The 23,148-nt window shown below is 44.0% G+C and overlaps 1 protein-coding gene across 18 annotated transcripts in view; it reads left to right on the forward strand.

Annotated features, from left to right (window-relative positions):
- Positions 1–23,148, forward strand: part of GRAMD1B (GRAM domain containing 1B) — a 138,846-nt gene that overhangs the window by 70,587 nt on the left and 45,111 nt on the right. For 2 of the 18 annotated variants that reach the window (XR_008574105.1, XR_008574104.1), the window contains exon 3: positions 14,186–14,286. The exons of 13 other annotated variants lie outside the window; for them this stretch is intronic. Coding sequence is in view for 2 of the 5 variants with exons in the window: in XM_054803385.1 (XP_054659360.1) it covers positions 3,638–3,660 (23 nt within the window). In the remaining 3 variants the exon portion in view is untranslated. Of the gene's footprint in view, positions 1–3,434; positions 3,661–14,185; positions 14,287–21,473; positions 21,802–23,148 lie in introns of those variants that run through there. 3 more of the 18 variants (XM_054803385.1, XM_054803388.1, XM_054803386.1) reach the window with 3 other exon arrangements.

A 23,148-nucleotide genomic window follows, 5' to 3' on the forward strand; every position in this document is an offset into this window, starting at 1 on the left:
GTAAGAGCAGGTGTAAGAAGCGCGTTTAGGAAAAGATGTAGTTTTGTTGATATGGGCACAGAGGTGGCAGTCAACAGAGGGCCATGAGAGCCTCAACTGCAGCATCTTGTATAGAGAGAGGTATGTGGGTGAGGGAGGAAGAACTGTGGCTGGGGTGGGTTACAGAAGTTGTAGGCACTCTTAACTGGTTGATGATACTGATGCTCTAGTTAAGCACTTGTACTTTGGAGACTACTGCCTTTCTTAGCAGAAGTGAAGGGTGCCTCCATATTTCAAATAGCTGCTGTTGATTCAGAGATTTTGGTTAGGCAAGGGAGGAGAGGCCATGGTAGGTGTGAGACATAAAGGAGACAATATTGTTGTGGTGTTTGCAGGATTTTGTGATTGCTAATGTTGGCCAAAGGCATCTGATCTCAGAAATCTTTCACTGTTTTCAACTATCATGCTTGTTTTCATGAAACAAACTAAAAGGAAAACCAATGTTTATACTTTTATTACTATTTTTGTGATTTTTTTTTTACTATGTGTATGGAAAAATAAAAGATTTTTACAAAAATAAGTGACTTGGGAAAGCTTGTTTGTATGCAAAATATGATCATCAAAGATCATTTGTCACTTACATTGACATTTATACAATCCAAAAAATCTATTCTTATCACAAATGTCTCCTTGCAACACATAGTTCCACAGGTGAGTGAAAAAGCAAGTATTATAGGCCTTATCCATTTTCAAAACAGAGGTCTATGGCAGAGCAGAACCTTCTCAAGCCACAGTTCTGATTGCTTCCTTCTGTTTTCCCAGATTCCTTTTTTTGTGGGATGGATGCTTGGGATGGAGTAGGTAGATAATTTATCTGGAATTCAACTTGCATGTGACTTCTAAGTATTATTAGCACTGCGGAGGTGGACAGGGTGGCTGTGCGTAGCCTCTCTCTTGATATCTATATATGCTCTTTTGTTACCTTATTTAAATTTTAATATTTTTCTCCTGGACTGGTTATGTGCAGAGGATTGAGAAAAAGGAAAGGGTTTGCCCGTGCAGCGTTAGCTGACACAGATGGACTAGTCAAGTGAATGTGAAAAAGAGACTGTAAGTAGCAGTAACAGTGGGGTCACATGCTTGGGGTTCACTGAAGATGGTGGGTGACCCACAGTCCCTTCACCAAGGCTCCTGCTGCAAGGAGTTCAGAGAGCAGATCCCAGCTGAATTGTGGCAGAGGTGGCTGCACCTGCCAGCTGGATGCTTAAACAGACACTCTGTTCTTCGAAGTGGTCTATCTCCTTTGATAATTTCCTAACCCTCATGTTTTCTTTTAAAAAAAAAAAAAAAAAAAGAAAAAAAGTACATGACTGCTTATCTCTTAATACTTTTCTTGCCTGAGCTTTGATTTCTAAACATGTGACTCTGCAGCATTAGTCTGTCCCAGATTTGCCAAGCTTGCAGGTCTCCTGACCCATTTTACAGCATTGTGATTTGCTTCCCTCCTTGACAACCTGCAGGCCACAGATGCAAAGCAGCATCTCATGGAGAAAAGTTGAGTCCAAGCCAGGCATCTAATATAGGTTGGACCTGATAAGGGCTGAATCTGGGATTATGTGGGGTGAGATTTGAATGTGTTTTTCCCATACTGCTTGTCATGTGGAAATGCATGTGCCCAGCTTTGTCTAGGTTAATGCTTTTTGTCTAGAAATAAACAAAAAGGCATGTTGCAAAGTTCACGTTGGAAACAATTCTCCAAGCAGGCGTTTCCAAACTCTGCCTAGCATGGGGTGCTCCTGCAGGGTACAGTCCACTGCTTTCCCTCACAAACGGAGTGGAAGACAGTTCTACACAGGATGCAGTTTCACATTTCCTTCTGTTTCCTTCTGCAGCTGGCACCCAAGTATTGATGGTATTTAATAATGAAGCAAAAAGAGTACATGTCACAAGTGTTTGGGAGGCTATTTGGAGGGAATTAGCACTGAGCTGAGTTTTCCCTTTACAACTCCACTCCCCAGAAAGACATTTCAGTGTTACTTGCACAGTTTTGGAAACTTCAGCCCTACTGCCAAGATCCTGTTTCATTTTGCCTGCCCTGGAATAACCGAAGCCCTAAGAAATGATTTTCTGCTGAATTCAGAAGTGGAAATTTTGCTTCTGTCCATCTGTTCAGGATTTGGGAGAACTGGAAAAAAAAAAAATCTGGTGCCTTTATTAAGCAAAATACAAAAGTGGAGAAACATGTTTGTTACTTCCCAGAGGAGATGTGGGCATTATAGTCTGAATGTTTCCTTGAGCAATGAGGAGAAATTTCAGAAAGCTTTGTAAACCAGAACAGAGACTTTGAACTAGTACCCCCCTGTCCACTGACAGGTGAATGGAATGGAGGTGGTGACTTTACAGGTCAAGATCTTTGTATCATTCCACTCAAACATCAACTGCAGTCATTGCGATTGGGGTGTGTGTCAGAAAGTGTGGGCCTTGAGTTTGACAAGTATGACAAATAGCATCAACCCCCCCCCCCAACCTTCAAGAGTAGAGTTTTTTTATTTTGTTTTCACATACCTGACGGTTCTCTTTCCTATACCACCACTGAAACTGAATTCCTGTAGTGTTCATAAGCAAGCCTGTTTCTGTCCCAAGACTGAAGATGTTTAGAGCTCTCTGTATGTGGTGAGGGTATAGACACTTAGATCCTGCAAAATAAAAAGAATTCCCAGGAAGAATATTGGTGTATTGCAGGCAGTGTGTGTGGGGGGGGTGATGCAATAACTGGCACTTCTTGCCCCTTTTGGTCAGGCCTTGCCCATGGCCAAGCCATGTGTGGGCTGTGCTGCAGAAGATTTTTGTTACATGGTGTGGGATGAAGGGCTTTTGACTCTATAAGTAATGCTACAAAAACAACCGTCCTGTTGCGTTTGTGCAAATGCTGGCACTGGCTGTCATCAGCATAAGATACTTGCCTTACTCCCTATTTCAGTGCCAGGGCAGGAACTTGTCTCCTGCCTCTCTGAAAACTTCGGTTGCAATTAGGCACTTCCTTCACTTTCTGTAGCAGTAGTTATTCACTGTTATTCACCCTGCTCATGCTCTGCAGTTGGAGCAGTGGGTTGCTTAATCTCCCTGCAAACAACTGGAGGGCCGACTGTGCCTGCCCTAACATGAGAAGGGGGGAAGTAATGGGACGAGAGGAGGGGAAAGCGCGTTCCCCTTTTTCCGGCTCCTTGACGAGGGGAGCTGTCTCCCGGCGCGGAGCATCGGCCGCAGCGATGGGCTCGGGGCGGGTGAGGGCTCAGGGCCGCCCCCGGCAGCGCTGCCCCCGCGGGGCCGGCCGCGGGGCGGCGCGGCGGGCACGCACGGATGCCATGGCATGCTGCGCGGCGCGCTGTCCTGCCGGTGCTGCACATGCTCAGCAGAGAGCGGGGCGGCTCAGCCCCTGGCGGTGCTAGTGCGGGGAGCCCTGTGCCTCTCGGCGGGGGTCTGGGGGGGCGCCGAGGGCGGGAGGCGGCCGTGCCCCGGCGCGGGGGGCTCTGTGCATGGGGCTCGGCGCTCCCCGGGGGACGCTCGCCGGCCGGGTCTCCTCCAATATGTCCTGGGACCTCTGGAGCTGTCAGTGGGCAGACAAGGACACGGGCATCGGATTATCGTGACTGTACTAATGAAAGGGTTCAAGCTTGCCTGGTAAGCAGAGCGTTGGGGAAAGGGGGGCGATGCGATCACCCCCTTCCCAAAATCTTCCTCCTTCCCAGCCCCGCCGCGCGCCGCAGCGGGGAGCGCAGCGCTGCCGGCGGGGGGGGGGGGCGGGAGGGGGAGGCGGCGGGGCCGGCGGAGGAAAGGGATGCGCTCCACTAAGTTGGCCGGTGCCTGCGCTGCAAAGCTCGGGCCACTGCAGCACCGCCGAGGGGACATCTGTGCGGGCTGCCGGGGGCAGCGCCAGACTGCGGTTGGGAGGGAGCTGCCGGGGAAGTCGTCGGGAATAGATGTAACGGCGGGCCGTTCCTGTCCGGGCATCTCTGCATCAGGACTGTGATGCCGTGAGCCTCCCTCTGGTCTGGCTGCATCTTCCTCCCCGCTGCCGCCACCCTTTCTCCTCCTCTTCCCAGCTTTCGCTATGGTTGTGCATGAATTTGCATCTGTGTATGCACGCACGTAATACCCGCACACCTGAGTGTCTGGACTCAGTATCTATTTGCATATGGAAAAAAGAAGCGTGTGCGGTTTTTTTCTGAAGAAAGGTAGAGAAAATGTTTTGAATGCTATGTGTGCGGAATGGCTCCTGTTCGGCTTGTCCTTTAAATAGCTGCTTTTGGGGATGCACCTTATTGGCATGTTTCTGTAATAATCTATTAGAGTTGGGAGTCAAGGGAACTAACAGCTTCCTGGAAGGTACCAAAGTGCTCATTAATTGTTTGATCGTTCCTGGGTGTTTTGGGGGAAAACTCTCCAGGTTTGGGCAAGTGGGCAGTGAAAGAAAACATTGTGTGGGTGAAAGTTGATCAACAAAGCTGTGTGTGTATCTAAAATGTTTGCATGTAAATATTTTTGTTGGTCAACTTTGTATTTTATATGGTAGGTAAATATGTATGTTTGTAATATACGTGGCTGCAATTGTATATTAAACGTATCTAATATGAACTTGGCTAACAAAAATTTATATAAAATCTTGAGTATATCAAAATTATTTTACATCTCTAGTATGTCAAAACTACTTTGTTGGAATAAATGGTCTTTGAATTATTGTGATGAAATTGATTTAATCAGAACTTTATCAGATGGGAACGGCTCCATAGTTAATAGTGGAATGTGACTTTGTAATTTGGATTGAAATTGCAAAGTGGATGACAAGAGCAATGTGAAGGCCCGTTTCTTTTTCTTAATCCTTTTTCTCTGTAATGAAAAAGGAAGTAATCATAGAAATAACAGCCTCCCTCTCAAGGGTGCTGGTTTTGCATCAGTATGAATTTAATGGTTTGAAATGCTCACCTGTAAAGTGTGAGAAAACAGTTATTTTTCATTTGTTGTTTTATTTATTGTCGCTATTTTTTTTTTCTGTGTAAAAAATAAAAGCAGTACAGCACAGCACTAGGAAGCATCTTGTACTGGGCCCCAGGGGACGGACTAGAGCCAGGGATGACTCAATAGGTCATCTCTCTTTATAATTTCTGTAATTTTGTCTGTTATTTCATTATACTGAGAGCCTTTGAAATTTTCCTATGTGTACATAGCCACGTGTAACATAGACTATACAAGTGATATAGCTATTAGCATCTGAAAAATCTTAAATAATTTTTTCCTCTCTTTTTTTTTTAAATTTAAAAAAAAAAAAGCCCAACTCTTGCACTGATTTGCTGCTTTACGTGGTATGCAGTTGGGCTGATGAGTTGCATAATAGCTTAGCGTACTACCAGGAGAGCAAAGCATGTGTTATAAATGCCGTGATCATGTGGATCTGCAATAACATGGCACCCCACTGCATTCATTTCTGTACCTATCCATGAGCAACACTGGACTTTTTTTTTAACTGTGTAATTGGAGCGCTTTTGCATACCCAGTTCTGTCACAGCATTTATGACGATTAAGGTTGAAGCCACTCTGTTAATTTTGTCAGACTTTAGAGCTAAGCAAGTGAGGCTGGTAGATTCAGGAGCTAGATGGGAGACATAAGAAGATTACTCATGTGCTGGATGAAATGCTAGCGGTGTTTCAGCAGGTGACGCTCTTCCCTCTGAGTTTTCTCCATCTCAGGCTCCTGGCAGGGTCCTAGGGGCTCTGTGCTGTCCTGGGTGCGTGTGTTCTGGTGGGGACTGCAGTAAAGATCCTCATCAGTTCTCCTGGCTCTCGTGGAAACGCTTGAAGAGTGCTAACCAAGCCCTGCTTGGGCTACCTCTTCAGCATCTCCCCTTCATCTTCCTCTGAATCCCAAAGAGAAACAAAGTCAAATATTCTGATTGTTTACCTTATTTAATAAAAGCATGCAGCATTTTTGAGCTTTATAGCGGTTACTCTGTTCCTTCTCTAGAATGTTTACAGACACTTTTATTTATTTGATTGTGCTGCAATACCCAAACACAGAGGGTGAGTTAAGGATATTATTTCAAGTCCTGTTTCACCTAAGTGTCTGTGTTTGTCACTACTGGACTGATTGGTATGGCTGTAGAGATCTAAGTGTACAATACAGAGTTCCCTCCTTTTTGCTGTTTGTCAAACTTGGTTAGGGTACCTTTAACGCGGGTTGTACAGCCTCCAATATTTACAGTGAAATGGCTTTACAGGGTTAGTATTTGTCTAAAGAAAAAAACCACGTCAAATGCATGGCATACAAACAGATCTTTTGGTCCTTGCTGTAGAAGTGGCGATTCCAGTTCTAGATGGCACTGCTGGGGTTAATGCAGATTTCCTACGGAGCCCTTCTCAGAAAGACACATGATTTCTTTCTGTACCAGGAAGGGCAATAGCACAGGGACAGACTGCTGTCAGCAGGAGCAGCCCACTCTGACCGTTAGGGAGAGGACTTGCTCTTGCCTGTTTTTAGGCCACCCATTCATTTTGCGCTGTTAGATTGCACAAGATAACGTAGTGCATTTTATCAGGGAACCTCTGGCCACCTCTGAGCCTCAGTGAAAGCTTATTTTGGCACAATACAATGTGCTGATCTCTAATACGATGTCATGCGTTTTTGCAGTACGCCACCTAATTCTGCCCAAAATGATCTCATCACCATCTGGTATCATATCACAGCATAGCTACATACTGTGGAGTCATTATATGGTCACAGTACACTGCAGAATCCTGATGTATAACCATCATAGCTTTATGACATCTGAACATGGCTGTATTGTATCATGATGCAAGGTCCTGGATGTACTAGTGCAGCATTATATTGTTATGGCACAACGTCCTGGTATCAGAAATGATACTGCAGTCCCCTTATAGGTTCTTATCGTATGTCACCAATTTGTCTCATCAGGGCCTAGTATCTTGGTTTAATAGGTCATCTTCACATCACAATGTAATACTTTAACACCATTGCATGCGTCTTTATGTTGTGACATGGTTTTGCAAGAGAGAACTTTTTGTTTCCAGTCTTACATCACTGTTATCTCATAGATCCTTAGGGACTATAATGAGCCAGGTCCCAACCTCTAAATTTCAGAAAGCCACAAACTACAACAGCAGGGCAGGCTCTCCCTCCCCTCAAATCTCGGGCAGTGCTGCCTGCCATTAGCATTCTCCCTTGTTAGGAGTTTTGGGGAGTGCATAATCCAGCATAGATGGAGACTAATTTGGATCTTTTATGAAAACTGAGAATCATATGACTTAAGAATCTTACAGGGACAAAAGCAAGCTGGTAGCTGAACTTGATGTCCCATAAATGGGATACTGAACAAAACTCTGCTCATCTGATTTTCCTTCTTTTGTGGTTCCTTCTGCATTGCTTGTGCTGATTTGTTGATTGGAATATTTCTGAGCCACAGAACCTACAGATAAAATACGGGCCAAAGGCTCTACCTAAAAATAAATCTGTAATTCATTTTTCTGCTAGTGCCTGTGGGTGAGAAAAAAACTCTGAGTGTTCCAACACCCTACTTATCTGAAGGAAGGATCTATTATATAGTTGTGGGGGTGGGATGGGAACTAGGTAGGGTTACAGAACAGCAGAGCTAAATTTAGAAGTTGTTTGATGTCAGGGAGCAGCGAAGATTAACATTAGGCAGTTTCAGTTATGCATGCTGTAAGGCTGCGACTTCAGGAGTTCTTTGTATCTAGACCAGGATAATGACACCTGCCCTTTCAATTGAGTCTGTCAGCGTCTCAGGGCCACAAGTATGTACGAGGGGAGGGACAGGGTTCATAAGCTACCGCACTACCCCTACGTAGCTCTGTCCTTACAGTCTAGTCTTGCGACTTCTTCCAAGTCTGAAATAACAGCTTAGTGAAAAAGAGACAGCAGGAATGCATTCTGCCCTCAGTTATATGGAATTTGTACTTGCTGTAATACAGAAAGGTGACAAATGCGGGTGTCTGGGATTCTTGCCTCCTTATAGTAGAATGATGATGCCATTTAAATCGTTTTCAATTTCATATCTATACTGCAGAGACTTAAAGAGCTACCGTGTGCAGTGAAAGTGAACTTTGTTCTGTTGCATTGCAAATGAAAGATGAATTTCCAAATAGATTCTTCCTCCATTTTTTTGGAGAAGGCTAGCAAATTAGTTCCGTTGAAGTTACATAATTGTGCTGTTTTGCAGCTTGTGCCATTCAACCTTCATGTTACGGGTTAAAATGTTATGTTTCAGTGTTCTTTTCTCCTCTGTCTTCATCGATTCTTCTGCGTCTACATCTCTCTTCTTTGTGCTTTTTATTTTAAGGGAAGAAATAGGTGCTGATAATCTTCCACTAAAAACTATCAAAGATGACCCACATACATATAAATATGGCTCTAGCATTTTGGAAAGAAGAGGTTTTCACTCCTTATAAATTCTGCAAATGGATCTTAGGAATCAGAACGTTCCCGTTTGCTGTCGATGTGGTAGGAAGAGGAAACCATATTAATAGGTCGCTCGTCTCTCCCTGCATCCAGAACGTTCTGAACAATTTGACTGAACCTCTGCCCATAAAGTACAGTTTCTATCCTTTCTCTCTCAACAGGAAGAAATGTTATGATGATGTATAAAGTGACCCAAAGAACAACTTTGAGCAGTATTGGGAGATTTATTTTGTAAAATGGTTTCGTAGTACAATGAAGTGGTTAGCAGCAGGTTTTCTGCTAACTTATCTGGGCTTTTCAGTAGTGGGAAGGGATAGGAAGCAGTTAGGAGCCTAATCCAAGTGGACTAAAGTCAACGAAAAATCTGGCATGTAATTCGCTTGGCCAGACGGTACTCATAGTCACTAACTGAGCCAGAAGCAGAACCAGGACCGGCTCATTACCAGTTTTTGTCCTGGACTGCATGCCGCCACGCTGAATTACCACCTTCAGTGGTAATATGGTATAAAGCACAAGTGAAAAATATAAAATCACAGTAGAAGGAGACTATTTGAAGAAAAACCGAGTCATTGTGAAGCCTTTGATCTGAGATTTGGTTTGCTGTAGCTCTCTGTGATGATAGACTGGCAAAAGTACCCCTTTAGTGTTTCATGTTTGTTATGTGGTATGCTTTTGGTATCCATTTTTGATTTAAAATTGGATAAACATCCATCATTTTGTTCTCTAATATATATGTGCTTACACAAACGTCTCGGCAACTAGACTGAAAAGTTCTTTGACTTACACCATGAAGATGCTGCACTTTGCAGAGCTTGCTGCCAACACCCAGAATCTCTCCTTCAGATCTCTCCTTGGGCTGCAAATTATTTTGGCTAATTGAATCCTAATCATTTGTTTTGCTCTAAAATTGCCTTTTCTGCTTATCAGATGGCAAAATCACCTTGCTCTCTCTAGTCTTTCAGCAGCCTCACAAATGTCAAGTGAAGGGCAAACCGCTTGGAACCGTTCTGGAATTTTGTAGCCATTGCTTGCTCAGGGCCTTGAGTTGAGATGAGTGAGGCTGCAGTGAGGCTTCTCCAGAGATTCTCCTCCTCATGTATTCAGGAGGAAAAAGTATGGAAAGAGGCAAATTCAGTCAAGAAGAGGCTGTAGATAAAATTTAGCAGATGCTTTTTTTTCTCTCTCAAAGCTAAACATGGAGCTGAGATTGCTGTGTGCTGTTTAACTGCTTGGTCCCTTCAAACGAGAAGCAAGGACCTGGCTATCAGAGCTGGAAGTCTTAAGAAGCCACTTTTATGCCTGGGTCTGTCATTGACTGGTTTTACCAGGATCTTGCCTCTGCCCCAGTTTCCCTGTCTGCAAAATGGGGCATACCATTCCTCTCATCTTTGTCCCCTTGTGCTCCCTCTCACTGAAGCAATTTGGTATTTACATGCGACAAGTGCTAGAAGGGGTATGTTGAACAGTGTTCCACAATTTGTAAGCATGTGATTCACTCTGCGCGTGTTAATAATTCTGTTGAACTAAATGGAAACACTCACATACTTAAAATTTCTGCTCGATCCCAGCTATTCTGCTCAGCAGCTGGGCATGGTCAAGGTCTGAAAGAGCCAAATGTTGCCATCCAAACTTTTGTGGCACATTATGCAAGAACCGCCGTGTCCTGGTCAAGGTGTCTTTTGCTTAATCACATTTGCCAACTGAAATTCCCCTTGGAAACAGGATTCTTCTTTGTTCTCTATTCTAAGCTAGTTAGTGGTATTCCTTTGGCTGATCAAGCAGATGCTGTGTTTAGGCTTGAATCTTCCCTTGCATGTCTCTGATTTCAGTCCTGGCTAGAAAGTGCATCTTAATGGCAGACTGCCATTGTTATAGTTATAATTGATACTTACTATGAATGGTAACTATTAATTTCAGTATTTGGAGTCTGGTGAAAATAAATTATATGAGTTGAGATATAATAGCAATAATAGTATCCAAGTATAAAATATCTAAGTTCAGGAAATGGAGAGACCAAAACAAATGTTGTACATACATCAGTAGCTTTTCTTTACCTTCTAGAACTTTTGTATGCTCTTGCAGAGCCACATGCTGAATACAAGATGGTGGAAAGTTCCCTGAGCTTCTCCTTTACTGAAGTTTTCTGTTTGGCCAATTTTAGGTCTGTGCTGTTGATTATACTTTACATTTTGCACTGGTTTATTCTCTGTAACCATTTTTCCTGGACAGGATGCTCTCTGTGGCTCTCTGTGGTCACAGCCAAGTGACCTGGGGGTAGATGCTCTGCTTTTTTTCAACTAACACAAGATGTAAAATGCTGCCACTCTCATATAGCAATGTCACAACCACTCTATGCATATGGCAAAGGAGCAGAGGAGGAGTGATTTGGGTTTGGATTTTTTTTTTTCTTCCTTGGGAGGGGGAGATATATATTTGGGCTATATATTTTGAATCATTTTCAAACCACTTGGAATACCAGGTTTGGAAGAATGTGGCTTGACCACACCTAATTTCAGGCCTTGGAACTGGAAGAAGGAAAATGGAGGAGAAAATAAGTTGAATGAAAAGACTTGAGCAGGAAGAAGGTGATATATATTAAAGACTAGCAAAGATTTGGTAACAGAAAATAATGCCCATATATGCACATAAGGCACCAAATTACCAGTGGGGGGAGGAGGAGGGACGACTTGTTTAGTGTAAGAACAGTGCTCTCTAACTAGAATCGTTCCTTCAAGGAAATATTAAGCAAACGAGCCTGTGTTTAAATGGCAGGAGGAAGAGATGGCAAGGTAAGAGGATTCCAGAGAAATTGTTTGCAAGGTCTCATCCCTTACTTGTGTAGTGATGGCACATGAAGTGCTATGAATTAAAAGGTTTGCACTGGAGACAGAGGCATTTTAGAAAGCCTGGTGGAAAGCTAGAGCTGTAATTTTGGTATATTTCTGGCCTTGTAGGAATAGAAATAAAGCAGCCATAGAGGTCTGAAAGAAGTGCCCTCTGCTTGTGAGGAGATTGGGTTGTGGCTGTGCAGCCCTCAAAACTGTAATTTATTTTTTTTGGAGCTGTCAACTATTAAGAAATGGTGTACTGATGCGATGACCTTCAATCTGATGTACATTTTGGGAATGAGGTTTGGGGGGCGAACTGTTGCTTAGCTGTAGGCCGTGAAAGAAGGTGTGTGTCTAGGGGTTGGAGCTTGGACAATCTGAGCAATATTCAGTGGCTGGTTCAAGGCAGTAAAACTACATCATTGCTTCAAATGCCTGTTACGTTATTTTTCCAGCCTTTTCAATAGGAAGAATATGTTGCCCACTGATTCTTCTGAGTTTCTGTTTCAAAGATGGGTAATAGCACAGCTGATTTTGGAAATGGAGCTGTTTCTAAGATTGTGTTGTTTTACAGTGAGAGAGGCTCTTAAAAGAAGGACCTTGCTGTGCTAGGAGATTTTCATGCACACCTTCAGAGACAGTCTGTGTCCTGAAGAGCTTACATCCTAAATAGGCAAGATGGACAAAGGGTAGAAGAAAGGAAGTGGTATTAGCCTTGGTTTGCAGATGAGGCACACGAGAGATTAACGGCATTTTTACTTTTAACATGTTTGCTAATAGAGGTGTACTAGTAAGCTTCCCTACTATAGAAGCTTGGCTTAGGTGAGCAAAAAATTGTTATAGCTTACAATGGTTCCTTAAAGAGAGCAAACTATATTGATGTAAGAGCTAGCATCAGACATGCAAACCGGCCAGCCATATCCCCTGTGCTTCTCATAGGTGACTTGTCCAAAGTCACAACCTGAATCCGTATAATTGCCCCAAAGCAACCTATGTCTTGCTCATATTTGGAAACACCATAATTATCATAAGGACATTTTGTTCTTTCAAGGATCACAGCCCAGATTAAGAACTTCAGGTGATTTAGAAGTGGCTTTGCAAGATCATGAAACTCAAAATCATACGGATATGTTTCACTTGGAGATTTTGGGAATCAAAATACAGCAAGTCAAAACAATTCTCTTAAATCATAATGCTCAAACAGCTGTAACACCAGCCAAATGCAAACCTTTAAAGAGTCTTGCATTGCTAGCAAACAGCAGTGACCAAGAAGTCAGTGGACTGGGCTGCTGCCTATTAGGAAAATTATGGAAAGCAGAACTAGAGACAGAAGAAAACTTGATGGAATTGAGGCATTGATTCATGCTCCTGCCAGTGTGGGACAGTTCCCTGTTTTGTTTTTATTAACGGTTACCTAATGCTGTTTATAAACATGACAAGTGAATGGGTTTATACCACTTCTCTCGTGCTCTTGACTGCAAGGATTTGACTTCAGCCTGGTTTTCCCCCTCAAGTTAATATAATCACATTGCTCGTTGTTATAAAACCTTTTACTACGGCTTTTCTTTCTCTTTAGTATTTATATTCTTCAAATATTTGTTGACCACTTCACTTTGTTTACCCTTCAAGTTTCTTTTCATAAATGAGCCTCATGAATATTGTGATTTTTTTTGTTGCTTTGAACTTATTGCTGTATAATATATTTCTGGTTATATGGCACCCTTATAATGAAGTTCCTGGTAAAGATTAACTGATCATACAGAGCAAATGTTTCATCAGCTTCCATGAGATATAATTGATAGACTATGCAGCTCTGCATCACATCAGTCTTTCCTGTTCCTGTATCATATTGCAAGAACATGTCTAATTCGCTTTGCACTCTTACCCTGCGCGCTGTCGAGCTGTGCTGCTTTCTTGCTTTCTTTTCTGTTTCCTCTGTTATGCCTATTTGGAGTAGGTACAAGATCAAGGACAGTGGTAGGGTAGCGTTCTTCATGCTTTGCCCAGAAGAGAATCAGCCACTGTCTCTATTTATTTTTCTTGTGAGACAGGTTTTTGTATGTGTGTTTATATACACTTCCAATATGAGTCACATTATTACCTTCTGCATTTTATAACCTCTCTATAGAAGATGGCCTTTCAAAGAGTTTATATGTGAAAATACGCATGTGTTAAAGACAAATATTTCTCCTGTTGCTGGCTGTGCTGCCTGCTGTTGTATCAGGGAAGTAGATGGTTTGTGCTGTGTCTGATAAGGTTTAGGGAAGGGTGCGTAGTCAGTCCCTCTAGCTCAGCAAGATGAAGAATCGGTATGTCTGTAGAAATGACTAAGTAGTCCGAGAAGAGTGCTTTGTGGGAGTAAGGGAGTTGAATTTAGAGGTAATTGGGATGCTTAGGTCCTTGCTGTCTGCTCTGCTCCTTTGTTGTCACAGAAGTACTCCCTGGTGTGGTTTTTATTGCGGAGAGTATAGGGGTATATAATAAAGCTCTGCTGAAGTGCTCCAGCAAAAACGTTTGGGATATCAGGGGTGTGCAACATGGAGAAGCTGTACTAGGGCAGTAGAACAGGTAGGTAAGAGCAGGAGAAGAGCAGTCATCGTGAAATTTCATAGCTGTCATCAGTGAATAGAGTAAGGAGCAGCCAGGGTTAACTGAGCTCTAGTGATGTGGGCTACAGGGCATTCTTAAAGAGACAGTGAGTGCTTTTCTTCTAGTGGGTAGCAGCCAGTTCAGATGCCAGAGCTGGGTAGCAAGTTGCAAAGAAGGCTTTGTTTCAGCCATGCCAAGCTGTTATCAGAGCGAGGAATCTTTTTGTCAACTACTTCTGAGAGTATAAAATGCATCGGAGCAGTAAGATTCTTGAATGGTTTCATGATCTCTCCCCCCACAGAATCGCTTCTGTCTGCAGTTTAAATGGTGGTTTCAGAATCGGAGAGCAGAGGAGCAGGGAAGACACGCAGCTGCACCCCAGGAAATGCGATGTGGTAACAGGTGGCGATGCAATCATTGAGCTCTTCATTTTTCATCTCCCAGGCAGGCAGGAGGACTCCTTCCTGTGGATGCAAGTTCCTTTGTGTTTGTACGTGTGTTGTGAGGTCAGGCAGTTCCTCAGGAAAAAGGATGCCCTGATGCAGTGCAGGGCTGGGAGGGAGATACAGAGGGCTTGACTGAGAAATCTAAGACGTAGTGGAAGGGATGGGGGTTTGCAGGGAGAAGCTGAGCAAGACTCTTCTGGGGCGATGGTCTGTCTTCATGGGAGTAGGGGCTGGACTGAGTAGCTGTTTAGTGTTGTTAGTGAGTTTCTGCAATAGAAAGATTAGGGGAAACTCAGACCATCCTGGAAGAAAGGGTCAAGCAGGGTTAAGAAAGTCAATCAGTGAGAGTGGGGATGAATCCGATGTGTGTGAATGTGTGTTGGGATTGAAAATCAGAGGTGGCTCGGGAGGAGTCTGAAAGTAGAGATTGGGATAGTGTTTTGGGGGAAGGCTGATTTTGGTTGGGATAAACTGATTAGAACAGTCTGGAGGAATGGAGAAGCTGGCATAACTGTAACTATTATACGACATAGAATCACACACTACACCAGCCAGTAATAAGGAAGGAGATCACACGTTTTTAGGGCCCTTTTTCTCTTCCTTCTCTTCATAAATCTACTCACGGGTCTGAGCTGTTCCAGCTCAGTGCAGTGTGGAATCGGGAGTGGAGGGATGGTGGTGGTGGAAGGGATTCAAGGAACGGGGCATGTCTGTACCAGGAGACCGGGTGTAGCCCAGCCCCTGGCACAGAACAGCTGATGTGCATTTTTGCTCTCTCCAATGGCAGCTATTGAAGCTTTATCCAGATGCCAGGGAATTCTCTCTTTGTGCAGAGCTTGCATAGGAACAGCATATATGAGGGTTGCTGCCCAATTAGTGGGAGCAGAAGTGGATATGGCTTTCTCATGTTCAGAGTGGTATCCAAAGAACATAATTTGTGTTGGATTTGAGGTGAAACGTGGCTGCCCTGGTGGCTACCTTTGCAATGTAACTGAAAGTGCAATAACATGATGTTTAATGCCGGGATAAGAAAAGAAGGATACATAGATAATGGAGGAAGTACTGTAATGATTCCACAGGGACCTGTAATTAATGGGTGATCTCCAGTTTCTGTTGTTATTTTTTCTTTGTGTGTTTCACAGCCTTCCCCTGGTCAACCTGTTGTTTCGCTTTTCTCTTCATCCTCTCTTAAACTGCGCACTGATCTTGCAGCTGGGATGCACTCAGACCCTGGTGCTCAAAGGTGGCTCCCTCGATTGCAGTAGTGTTTGAAATCAGTGCAGGCCCTTGTCCTTGTGCCTTTCACTGCACAGTTGAAGTCTTGCACTGTAAACTGCTCAGGGTGAGGGCCCTGTCTGTCTGCAAGCTGCCCAGCCCTCAGCACGGTGCTGTAAAACAAATAAATACGGGAGTTACTTTTATTAGTGCTCTATCTCAGAGATGTCTGTTAGTGTTATTGATGTGCTTGTTAATCTTTATTTTTGAGTACACTGACTGCTGTATACATTATGTCAGTGCAGCGCAAGTGCTTCTGGGGTAAAATGTGCACCAGCTTACTATCAGTGCACTAGAACAGAACATATAATGTTTCAGGTTTCAGAGGAAGAAAGAGATGGATTTAGTATCAAGTGGAAGTTGGCAGGGGACTTAAGGATATCTAAGTGTCTTTGTAATATATGATTAGCAATTCAAGACAAAGAATTTCTGGGAGGTCAGCTCAGCCAGCATTTTTCATTGCATCATCCTGAACTGGTGGTTTCCAGGCCAGGAGCTGTTACCTGTCCATGATCCATGATGCATTTTCTTTGTGCTGTCCATTTATCCTGACCAGGATGCAATGCCTACCCACGTTGGGATGTGAGCCTGGTGATCTCCATCTACAGGGCAGAGTTGCGCCGACACAGAAAAATTGACTGGTTCCCCTTGTACTAGCCTTCCTCCTCATTTTCAGAGATCACACTGAATTAAAGAGGGCTAAAACTGCATTAAATATCCCCATGGGTAATGCTGTTTATGAAAGTGATAGCTGTAGTTACTGTAGGGATCTTGGGCAGTTCCATATGTCATGGCAGTGATTGCTGAAGAAACTGTCTAGAAAGATACTGACTGCTAAAAATGCTTGTCCTGTGTGCTGGAGGCTCCAGCTCTCACTCAAACACTTCACTTCTTGATGCTGAGCCTAACTCCCCACAGCCTCTTTCCTAGCATCATTTCACCTTTCCTCCTTTTGGCTTTCCACGTGCTTATTGTTTGAGCATAGTGCTGAGGACAACAGGTGGGACTCTTGTTTCCTAGGTGAGGTGGGATCTGCCACTTGTGAATGTCTTTAATTTTGTGTGGTTTCTCTTGTGCAATTAAGGAGAGCTAATTAGCTCCTTTTAGTGCAGTCTCCTTGCAGAGGTAGCTGACCTCTTGTTAATCCTGGATTAAGTTCTTACTAAGAACTGGCTCTTTGTGTGTCCCAGTTAAGATGTTGACACTTTGTTCTCTCTCTCCTTGTTCTCCTCCTCCCCCTCTTCCTCCCCATGCCTTTGAGCACATGATTGCCTGCCTCCTCCATCCCCCACTACTGTAGGAATCCATGCACTCTTAGCAGCCACTGTATCTTGCTCCATGAAAATGCCATTGTCAGTTCAGAGTGCTCTAAAAAGGTTTTTGCTTCTTCTGGTACCTGTCTAGGAGCCCATTTTCTGCAAGGGAGACGGGAGAGTTTTGGCAATGCTCCTTAATGCTTAATAGGGTGAGAATACTGTGGGGTTTGAAGAGTAGCACCCGTTTTGTACTCTGGAGGCTGGAAGGATGTTCCATGGTCTGAGCAGGAGCTAGCAAACAGGACCACATAACCAGTCGGAGAACTCAGCCTGTACAATGCTGTGCATTCAAAAGCAGAGTCCATACATTCAGAGTTCAAGAGAGTGTCTAGGAGAAAAGCAGCTTCTGTGCTCCAACAGTGGTATGAGCAAAAAAAATTAAATGTGTGCAAAATACTAATTACCACCCAGATGCCTCGGTTACCCACTAATGCTAATCCTACGCGCAGAACCTGAGGTTGTAGTGCTACACTGAGTTTTCCCTGAGGACACGCTTTCTTGATGTTTCTGATCCGTCTTTTTGAAGACGAGGCCAGAAGTACTATGAAAGTGTTGTCTCCTGGTTCTGTTCTGAACTCAGCTGAAAAGTAGAAATGTTGGGCAATAACTGCCTCAATGGCTTTAAGTTTTCAAAATGGATTGTATTAAAAGTGGACAAAGAATTACTGGGGAAGGGGAAATGAGAAATCGGATGTGTTTTCAAATCCAGGTGCTCATTGTTCCCAGGCATTTTGCAGACAGACTTCTAAAGATTGCTGTTTGTTTGTTATCACTGGTGTGGCTTACAGGGAGGGTAAGATTGCTGCAGCTGGATACAGAGTTTATCTCAAACCCACTTGTTGCTCTGTAGGCCTGGATGTTCAGGCACTGGACTGTCTTGTGTGTATCTATTGTCAGTCCCAGGCTTTAATTACTTGGACAGTGCATCATTTCCTCTCACCTGAGAGATGCAATATGTATGAGTGTGCTTGTATTACGGCTCGATCTGAGACAGTAGAGCAGAAACCAGCCGTGCCACTCAGTCCAGCAGGTGCTAAAGGTACGGCTTGTACTGTCTGCATGAACACTGAAGAGCCTACCAGAGATAGGCATGCTCTGAATTAGAGCATCCTTGGAAGGAGTGCTCCTGATGTATGACTTTTCAACTTTCTGTAGGGCTCAGTAGTCCTGTGGTGTTCAGGCTGTGGTGTGTGACCGTGTCATGCCATGAATATAGCTCAGCCTTCCTAAAGCTGACCTTCACACATGAAATAATGCCTTAGTGCTTGTCTTGATTCTGTAACACCAGTACCAGGGCAAGGGCTGAGACACACATGTGCAAGTAAACCTAGTCGACATCCAATGCATTCTGCACCTCTTGAACAAAATAGGAACTGGTGGCTTTACATTCAGAAGACCTTCATTAAAGGCCCCTAAAGATCCTCTTCTCAGTGCAGTATTATCAAACTATTATCACCATGAAACAAGCTGTCTTCATAGTGACATGAATGGTGCTGCAAAGACCCAGAAATCTAGCAAGAGTATTTGTCCTTCCAAGAGTTCTGGGTTGAATTTTGCAGATCTGATAAAGTTTGTAAAGCACTTGAGGTGTTGCCTGATTTTTCAAATTACCCATAACTTTGCCTTTTGCACGCCATCCCAGATAACCCTAAGAAACTTTTCTCTAAGTCAGTCTTGCATTTTTACTACTGCTTTTACAGTGCTTTTGGAAGCAGAACTTTTGTTTGAATCATCTTCTCTCCTGACAGTCTGAAGAGTGGGTAGGTCTTAAACTCATGTATTGAATCTATTCTACCACTTCATGGCCACCTTTGAGCCTTTGAGTGTTCTCCGTGGTTCCAGATCTGATGTAGCCATTATACTGAATTTCATGAGATCCTTTGGGTCAGTGTAGCCCTCATGTGGCTGTTGAAAAATAGTATCTTGTTCAAATCTTACTCGTCATTCAGACAAAACATACCAAAAGTTGTAGAGGCTGAGAATCACACTTCCAGCTATTTTCATACATCTTTGAACACCATAAGGAAAAAACACTGAAAGATTCATAGACTAAACGAAATGGGACCATTCAGAGATCTCTTCTAAGTCCTGTTGAAAGCAAGGTATAAGACTTGCCCGAATTCATTCTAGTTGTGGTACAGAACAGTATTTAGGAAAACATAAAACCTTGCATAATATTGTTTGTCACAGATGGATAATCTAGCCTTGAATTAGTTACAGTGGTTAGTTTTGTTTACTTCCAAAAATGCGACTCCTTTGTCTAGCCAGAATTTGCCTAGCTTCAGCTTTCAGCACTTGGTACTGTTGCACTTTCATCTGTCACCCAGTATTATCAAACTCGTGTTCCAGGTGATCGTTTAAAGCTTGTCATTCTTTGACCTTCCGTCCGTGTTGAATGGATTCAGTGCAACTGTCTTTTCCTGTTCACTGCTCTTATCTGAACCCTGTCCAGTTTATCCACATTGTTCACATGTTGAAACTAGATGCGGTCCTAGACGTAGTGTTTCAGTAGGAATCACACCATCCTTGGATATGGAGGTACCATTGCCTTGGACACAGGGAATAGGAAAGTTTGGATGTAACACACCATTTTCTTTAAACATGTCTGTAAATTTACCAGTTCATGAACTTCTGTAAGCATTTGTAACTTTTAATGGTCACGTATGAAAATGAAAAGTCACTGTGCAAGTTATAGTGGCTCTGCTTATCACCTTGGTTTTCCCGACTGAATAAACAGATTTTGCTGTGTTCTTGTTCATACTTAGGTTTGTATTGGAGAAATACTTCAGTGGTTTTGGTGAGGAAGTTTATATTTGGGGTGAAAGTTGATGTGTTTTAGGTGCTTGTGATTGGCAGCACTGTAAACAGGGTGAAGAAGGAAGCTTGGTCACAAGAAGGATGTCAGAAAATTGACATCGAGCCGATGGATCTCTTTAAGGGGGCAATGTATTTATTGAAATAGTGGCACATACACAGTGAACTCATGTGCATCTATGTGCGTTCTTTGAGTAATATGTAAAAGGTGATGGCACTGTTGTGCTATCCTGATAAAGACGTGTGTGGTGATAGTGTTTTCAATTTAAAATCATGTGCAGCATTTGAATTGCACAGCGCCACGAGTCTGCTGGTGCAGAGCATTGATTCTTAAGAGCAGAGCACCTCCTGTTCCCACTGATTTTGATTATAGCGAAATGATGGGTAATCAGCCTTTTGGAAAGATGCTCTTTTGGGATATTAGCACTGAATGCTGTGACTGATTCTAAACAGATGAGAAAAAGGTCAACCCTGTGTATGGAATGGTTAGAATGCAACAAAAGGAAGCAAAGGGCAGAGTGATGAGTATTTACATATCTCAAGGCACAGCTCCTTCTGTTATCACTGGGGAGCGGTAAGTCCCTGAGGGGGTCATTGGAAGCATCTAAAGTCGGCTCTAGTCAGACTCCTGATTTATGTACTCTGAATCACATTCTGGAGTTGCCTGCCTGGCTCAGCTGACACCACAGGGAACTTTGAAAATAAATATCTAAGGTGGGCGATGTGAATGTAGACTGGAGAGACTGAGGAGGAATGGAAGTGATGTAAGGTGTACATTTTTAAACTACTGTAGCCACTCTGGTACAGGAGCTTCTCTGGATACTTTTTAAGGGTTGTCTATGCCAGAAAGTTATTTCACATTTAAAGCCCTATAATAGCTTCCTCACACGGACACTTGTGTTTCAAATCACAGGTGTTCGTACAGGAAGCTGTTCCAGATCAGTTCTACACGATTTCCTTGCACAGACAAGGTCTGATTTCATATACTGGAGGGAGGAGTGCAAGCTAGTCGATTGTTTTATGCTCCTCTTTTTCATCCTTCTGCCTGTGTAATATATACTGTACTGTGAGGGCCCGTGAGAGGGACTGAAACCCTTCTCCTTATTCTGGCGTAAAGATGTCCATGAGCGGGTGTGTAGGGATACGGTGGTGTGTATGTCCCCCAAAGAAACGCCATGTACTAATACTGCTGTAGAGTTGTAAACTCTGCTTGGTAACGTTTCTTTAAAAATCCCAGGCCTGTTTACACATGGATAGGCATGAAAAATGAAACCAAATTAGCTTCCTAGATGAAGTAAGCTAAATTGCGTTGAGGTCACCTTACTTCTCTGAATGTGTCTTCACAGTGTTTAATTCAGTTTAGATAAATCCACTTTACCAGTTAATTAGGGTTTAATTTTCCTGACTGTTGTTGCATTGACATGCTTACAGGTTTCGAAACTTTCTCCCACATGTGTGAATGGTCTAGCGTCTACACAGGGAGGATGAATATGATTTTTTGTCAACCTGTAGGCTTTGCCAAACTTTATGCATGGCATCTAAAAGTGACAGGTATGACCAGGGGACCTTCGGAAAAATCGCAGGAGCTTCCCCCCTCCCCCTTCCTCTGGCAGACGTGAATAATGAAGGCATTAAGGGGGTTGCATTATGTAAAGCGGCAGCCCACAGGCTGCGTGCATGCGCGCGCACGCGTGTGTGTTTGTGTGCGCGTGCAGGAGTGTGTGTGAAAGAACTGGCAGCGAGGGGGAGAGGCGCGCAGACCTCAGTTGAGCCGCACAATCATAACCACAAAGACCGGGGCGGGGGGAGAAGAGAGGCTGAGCCATGGCAGGAGCCGGAGCAGTATGCAAGGCAGCTGAGAGAGGGGGCTCTGGGTGCCCGTGAGGAGCCCCAGGCACCCCCTACTCCCTCTTCCCTTCGGGAAGGGCTCTGAGATGGTGCAGGAGGTGAGTACCCTCCCACCTCACCGCTGGCCCACCCTCGCTCTCCCCCCACCACACACAAGTGCATGAATGAATGAATTCCTAGCTGCTCCGCGCTGCACTACCGTCCCTAATGGCTACCAGGTTAGTGTTACTCTCCTGTTCCTTCTGCTGATGCCTCTCTTCCTCTCCCCTCTGTGCGTGTATGTGCTGTCTGCAGTCTCTGAATGTGTGTGCACACGCGTGCACGTATGCATGTATGTGTGTGAAAGACGGAGCCAAAGGGCTGTATGTGCTGTGCTCAGCACAGGTTTGCCGAGCAAATCTACCATCCGAGACATACGCTTTCAAGGCAGATTAAATCTGGAGTCCATGTTGGTTGCTGCTGCTGCTGCTCCTTTCTGTTTGGGGGACTTGAAAGCAGACAGCGTGACATCATGTTGCAGAGATGCTTCGTTTCTTTTCCTTTCCACAGGCTGATTCCTTTTTCTCTTGTTCTCCCCCGTGCACGCGCCCTACCTCTCCTGCAGTCGAATTGCTAAAGCAGCCTTTTTGATTGTTTGAAACAACCGATGAGCAAATCTGATTGTTTTTTCAGCTTTCATTCCCCTCACCCCTCCTCCTTTTCCCTTTACGCCTACTGTCTCCCCCATCCCCCAGCCCCGAAGGGGCAGTTGTTACTCTCATAACATATGGGTATATGGAGGGAGGGAGGCAGAAGGGGGTTGAAGTTGGATGAACTGGCGATGCGTCACAGGAGGGCAGCTGGAGCTCCTGCAGAAATATGGTGTATTTGTTTGCCCATGTGCTCCCTTGCTCTTAAAAGGTCTCAGAGCATGCACACTGATGTCTTGGTTCTGCTTTGCATTCCTCTCTGTGTTTATATATTTGCAGTGATGGGGAGGGACAGAATTTGTTTTGTGCCTTTTCCAGGCTGTGCTCTGGAGACTATGCAGTGAGAATCTGATGAATCCCCATTCACTAAAGAATTGCTTTTTCTTAGATTACTGGTGACTAGCATTGTCCTGTGCATCATAGAAATCACTGGTTCAGTAAAGAGGATATATTCCTGTTTCCTTGCTTCATTAAGTCACGTGCATCTGCAGGAGAACCCTGTAGATTTAGGATGGAGCTTGTGATTTTGGCTCAGTAGAATGGAAGGAAACTGCAAATACAAATCTCAGACATGTATTTTACATCAGTGCAATAACTTTGGATGCCCAGCATTCTGTCAAGGGAAGCCCCCAACTGCCCATGCCACTGAAAACCAGAAAGCTGGGTAAAGCAATAAAGAATATGTCATAGAGGGGGGCGACAAGCCTGAACCAGGTCCTCAGGACAAAGGACTGCGTGTGACACACTGAGGGTGGCTGACTCTTCCCAGTATATGCTGCGGCCCTTGGCCCTCTCTATTCTTTACTTTCGGCTGCACCGTTAGAGCAAAGGAGAGAGATTGCGTGGAGGATATCAGGGTGAGGGAACATGAAATTG

Source organism: Grus americana, chromosome 24, assembly GCF_028858705.1.
Source record: "Grus americana isolate bGruAme1 chromosome 24, bGruAme1.mat, whole genome shotgun sequence".
Taxonomy (NCBI): Eukaryota; Metazoa; Chordata; class Aves; order Gruiformes; family Gruidae; genus Grus; species Grus americana.